Here is a 5,782-nt window from a genome sequence, read left to right on the forward strand (position 1 = left end):
ACAGTCACAACCAAAAGAGAAAAAAAAAAAAAAATCAATATCAAGCCAGCTTGCGTTGCTGCGACCAGAAATCCCTGTAACAGGACGCAGGAGACTGATTAAAGGACCAGTGTGTAGGATTTAATGGCATTTAGGAGTACAGTTGCAACTGAATATCCTTCACCTCATCCCTCACTTTCCAAGCGTGTAGGAGAACTTAGGTGAATGCAAAACTTGCAATAAACACAAAAGGTGCTCTCTAGAGCCTGCGTTTGCTTGTCAGTTCTGGGCTAGTGCAGAAACATGGCAGTGCAACATGGCAGACTACCTGGAAGAGGACCCACTCCCTCTGTAGATATAAAAAGCATTTTAAGGTAACAAAATAGAACAATTCTTATTTTCAAGTGATTGTACACTAATGAAATATAAAGTATTATAATCTACTTCTGCCAGTAAACCCCATTAAATCTGACACACTGGTCCTTTAACTGGGTTCAGTTGACCTCACCTCAAAAAAAAAAAAAAAAAAAAAAAAGTGAAAGTTACATCCAGTCACAACAATTCTATTACATGTAGGACAAAATTCTGACATCAAAGTCCACTTCAAAGAAAGATAACCCCTACATTTAGAATTGGCATACACATTTTGATTAAACCTTGAAGTCTGTACATTTCATGTGCCTTTTTGTTGTTACACTTAAAATCGTACCATAAAAGCACATGTTAAAACACTGCAACTGAATGGATCATAAAAGCAATGCGAGACGTTAACTCACCACAAACCACCATGTTTAACTTCTTGTTAATTATCCTGTGAAGTGTTCTCAGGAAATAGATTTGCAAATAGATTTGCAAATTAATGGGTGTATATGGACACTCTGATATAGCATCTGATATATATTAACCCCCAACACACACTGTGCAATAAATCTAATCTACTGTTTTGGCTTGTAAGACACCAAGAGAGGGATGAACAAACCTCGTGACATGAAACGACACAGCATGAGCGAGCTTGCATGCATTATACACAACACAAATATCAACAAAAGTCTTTGGCAATTGTGCAGCTTTGGTGATTAAAAACAAAAGTTGAAGTCTAGCTGTGTACATGCGACATGCTTGGACTTGCTTTGGTCCTGCTTCTTGGAAGACCTCGCTGGAAGACAACATGAACACACTCAAAGTGAAAAGGCAACCCCCTGCAGCCTCTGAAACCCTGAAAGGTTGTGTATGAATGGCACATCTGCAGAAACCCAATAAACAATTTACTCATATTATGTGGAGAAAAGTTATAGTTTGGCGTAGTTATTGCACAGAATATGGTCTCGAATGTCTCCCCATCCACCGTTCTTCATGTGTGCCTTGTGCTCCACTGCTTCTGCGCCAGTAAGAATAAGAGATGGAGGAAAGAGGCCATCCTTGGCTTTTTGAAGGCCCTCCTCAACCCTCTGTGAGGCCCATTCAGGCCTGCAGTTTTCCTTCTGATGAAGGCCACAGTCTCCTGTGTGGAGAACCCTGGAGCCCTGTGCCACAAGCACTTTGAGGGGCTTTGATATGCAGGATCCTGAGAGGTGCTGCAGAGTCCAGTCCCAGTTGTAGTCGTCATAGGTGCAGAATTCATTGTTGCAGCCCATCAGTTTGTAGTACATCTCCCTGGAGATGCCCATGCCTATGTTGTGTTTTGTGGACATCCAGCCAGTGGTCAACACCTTATTGGACAGTCTGGTGAAATCATTCAGGCCATTGTGGTTACCCAAAGCCAGCATGTCACAATCTGGACAGTTGCTCTTCCTGAACTGTATCATTGATTTATAGAAATGGAAAAAGTCAGGTAAGAGGTAGTTATCCTCCTCCAGAAAGACAACAAAGCCACTGTAGCCCTGCAGGGCATGCACGCGCTCCCACACAAAATGCAGTTTCCACCACCAGTGGTGTTTGGTTTGAGTGATGAAGGCCTCCCTGTAGTGTCCATAGGAGTCAGGGTGTTCGGCATTGAGGCATCCTGTTTTGAGAGCGCTGTCCTTGGATATGTCTCGAGGGCAGTCTCGTGGATCCTGCCCAGGAAACTCACTGGGATACAGCTGAGTGCTGAACGGGAAATAAATTTGCAGTACTTTGCAAAAAGTTATCCCTTGCACAATGGCGTTTATTTCCTCTGAAAAATAGTCATGGCTAAAGATGAGGAGGAAGCTGTGGACCTCAGCGGCTTTTTCCAGTGACTGGATGAGCAGTCTGAGGTATTCAGGCCTGTTATGGACCTGCACAACCAGCACCAGTTGAGGCTCCCCTGGAAACTTATCTGCATTGTGAACATTCTGCTTGTAATTGGCATTGTAAACGGACTGAGTCAATTCTGGCAGCGAACCGAAGCTGAACTTCAGCATGTCACCAGAATGCATGTCCTGGTTTCCCTGAACCACGTTATGATTACGTCCACTTGTGTCATCATCGGAAACCAATAACACACGTGTTGAGAACAAGAGAGTCACAATTACAAAGGAAACACCCAGCAGCGCCAGCAGATTCTTTTTGAGCAGCCGAAGCCTCATTTTCTCAAAGTAAAAACAGACTCGGGAACACAACAGCTATGGCTTTCATTCACCTTGTCGCGAGCGCCTTCATTGTAAACAGCTTCCGCGTGCGGTGAAAGTTTTGTTCCGAGCAGCCCGACGTCGCGTGCCTCAAACCAGATGTCAAACGTTTCTGGATGGGTGCCGTTTCCTCTCGCAGGACTGTCTTTTTTCAGTTGAAAATCTTGTCATTGGCCAAACAGTCGCCTCGGCCGCTTGTTCTTGCCACCTGTAGAAACAGTCGAACAAAGCGAACAGAATAAGAGCGCGTTCTGTCCAAGCTGTGTGTTAATTCGGCGATAAAAAAAAGAAGCTAACTCGCCGAGGTTAGCTTAACTTGACTTACCCCAAAGTAGGTGCAATGTGTCAACACGCTCGCACCAGGAAGAGGATGATGGGACTCTGATACATGTTGGCTACAACTCATTGACTGCTGACGTGTACAATCCAGCCAACGGGGGAGAGACCGAGGTCCTGCTCAGCGAATCATTGTCCTACCTATAGCGGTGTAATGTGAGACGGAAGTGTACATCAGGTAGCATTTGAATAGAGATCAGTTGGAAATTAAGTTCTTAACCTTAACATTTCTCTTGTTAATCTACAGAATATAATCTACATTGGATTAATGTTGATAAAATAAGAATAAATTGTGCATTTTGATATTGTCAATGTGCAGTTTTTATGTAGGCCTGTACAGTATGTAAGTAATTATTAAGTCTGTACCTTTTAGGCCTGCTAGTCTCCTGTGGCTTTACAATAGGATTTTCCCATAGCTGCACTGTTGCCTATAACAACAGGCCCCCCCAGCCTTTAGGTTACCTGTTCAGGTTTGACTGGTTGATTTAGAATCGTTTTTGTTGTGTGAAGTCTTGCTCAAACACATTACAAAAGGGTGCAGGGTGTAATACCTGAAACTACAAGACTGGAAAACCTGATAGCCCTGACAGGAGGGGACTTCACAACAGGAGATAGTGGGACTGGTATCATATACTCGGACAGTGTTAGACCTAAATACGACACTATTGTGTTGGAGAATGCCTGTGCTATTTTATAAACCATGTGTAATAAATGACACTCATGAAAAGTCAAATGGTTTTCTACTTTTTAAGATTTGTTATGTGTAAGACATGTGGTTCATTATATGGTCATTGAGATGCAACATTGCCTACAGTGACTCACTACAACCACAGATAAAATGCTGTTCATACCATCATACGACACATGATCATCTCAACATGGCAACAGGGATTACATTCCAGTCTTCTTGACCCATGATGACCCAGTGGTGTATTTTAGTCTTCTGATTTTGTGTTAGGTTGATTAAAAAAAAACAAACAAACAAACAAAAAAACTTCATTACTGGTCAATAACAATCTCTTCAGATGATTAAGATAAGACTCCATGTTCTTCTGTTCCATTTGTTGGAAATACAGTTAAATATACTAGACTAGAAAATAAGTATACTTTTCATAAGTACACCGTTACTATTACTTTTCAAATTTGTTGTAATTTAGTACGCTTTTTAAAAATACAAAAGTACAATTTATAATACACTTACAATAATGTACATTTTAAGTATTGCAGAATTTGTATATTCATTCATTAATACATTCAAGTAGAGCTTAATGACATCTATTTAGAAGTATATGTCAAACATACTTTATGCACACAAAATAAAGTTTTCTATACTTAAATTAAATTTCTAATACGCTAAAGTGTACTGCTTTTTGACCAAGGTAAAAATGCGTTTTACACAATTTCATGATACAGTATCAACAATATCTGAAATCACTCTGGGTTACATTGTTGCATAAACTGTGTTCTAAAAGTGGACTGTGATTTTATTTCCTCAGCCACATGTCTGTCATGTGACTGTCAATGACATGGACTGTGAACAGGAAGCTTGAATACAGCGCTTCACACTTGTCAATGTGCCATTTTCCTTTTGATGCTGCAACACTGTGAGAAGATCTTTTCTTGGAAGAGTGTAAATTGTGAGCTTTTACTCAACATGACAGTTTCTCTTTATGATCTGCTGCAGGCGCTTTCGTTTCACTCATGTTTAATAAAGGATCATCTCTGTAGGCCTGTTGTTGCTGAGGCCGCTGGACCACTTCCTCCAGATAACACAAACAGACAAAGACATGTGACCCGCTGAGATAAACTGCCTGAAATAATTAAACATTTAAATCATAGGGTCTGAGTGGTGGTGCAGGGAGCATCTCTATTCCCAGGAAATCATGCGACAAATAGGACATTTTAAAAGATTTTTGGCAAGGTGGTTCTGAGCACATTGCTGCTGAAGTCATGTGCGTCAGAGAGACACCATTCTGAAGCTGGAAACTGAATGTGTTTGGAAGTCTAGTGTATTTTATGGCATTTATAAAGTATGTTTACACTGCAAAGAGACTTTTTATTCTGAGGGGCCTTGTGTTATTAAAAAAAAAAAATCAAAACACTTTCTTCATTTTGTAAATCTAACCAAAATTTAAAGCTGAATAGAGATTTACAAAATAAAAATAGAAGAGCATTGCATTGCTCTCCTGTGTTGTGTTGTTGTAAATGTTAATCTTACATTTGAACTGCAAATAGAGACTGAAGGTTTTATTTGAATTGCAAACTTCAGTGCAATTTGAGGAATAAATGGAAGTCTCCCTGTGGTTGATCAGCAGAAAAGCAGAAAACAAAGAAATCATGTTGTTTACCACAAAAGCAGCAGGTCTTTTTAGTGCAAGGGCAGCAAAAACAGATTGACCCTGGCATGATGTCAAGAGCAACTTTAGCACAGATAGGCCAACAGCAAGCTGGGAAATGTAGTTTGCTTAAAGTCATTGTTTAATGTTTGCACAGAAATGGAATTTAATGAAATAATCCATGTGTTGGCACTTACTGGAACTAAATAAATAAATAAAAATCCATTTTACATCTACATTTGCATTCTTTTCTAATATGGTCACAGGGGCTGCAGTCCATCCCAGCATGCACTAGCTGAAAGCTGAAACAACCAGTGACACATCATTTTACAGGTCCCCATTGTTTCCGCATCAATTCCTGGAAAGGGAACTGATGTAAAACTGTAAATTCTTGAGGTTACCCAAAATAAGTACACAATTTGATACTAATTATAAAGGAAGTAGATACAGTGTTCAATTGATACTGTCACTGGGGTGTCAAATACAGCCAGGAGGTTTTGTTGGTTTTGTCATCCCCGTCTGTCTCTCCATGTTTCCTGT

At 40.4% G+C, this 5,782-nt stretch overlaps 1 protein-coding gene across 1 annotated transcript; it reads right to left on the reverse strand.

Annotated features, from left to right (window-relative positions):
* Nucleotides 1-604: 604 nt before the first annotated feature.
* Nucleotides 605-2,976, reverse strand: LOC139347736 (alpha-1,6-mannosyl-glycoprotein 2-beta-N-acetylglucosaminyltransferase). Its single transcript, XM_070987494.1, has 2 exons — nt 2,896-2,976; nt 605-2,778 (listed from the first exon to the last, which is right to left on the reverse strand). The coding sequence occupies exon 2, from the start codon at nt 2,526-2,528 to the stop codon at nt 1,269-1,271; it is 1,260 nt and encodes a 419-aa protein (XP_070843595.1). The 5' UTR covers nt 2,529-2,778; nt 2,896-2,976; the 3' UTR covers nt 605-1,268.
* Nucleotides 2,977-5,782: the final 2,806 nt, after the last annotated feature.

The sequence above is a fragment of the Chaetodon trifascialis genome, chromosome 19 (genome assembly GCF_039877785.1).
Source record: "Chaetodon trifascialis isolate fChaTrf1 chromosome 19, fChaTrf1.hap1, whole genome shotgun sequence".
Classification (NCBI taxonomy): Eukaryota; Metazoa; Chordata; class Actinopteri; order Chaetodontiformes; family Chaetodontidae; genus Chaetodon; species Chaetodon trifascialis.

Excerpts from the sequence above, each read along its gene's own strand:
- LOC139347736 (XM_070987494.1), bottom strand. The coding sequence starts at position 2,528 with ATGAGGCTTCGGCTGCTCAAAAAGAATCTGCTGGCGCTGCTGGGTGTT.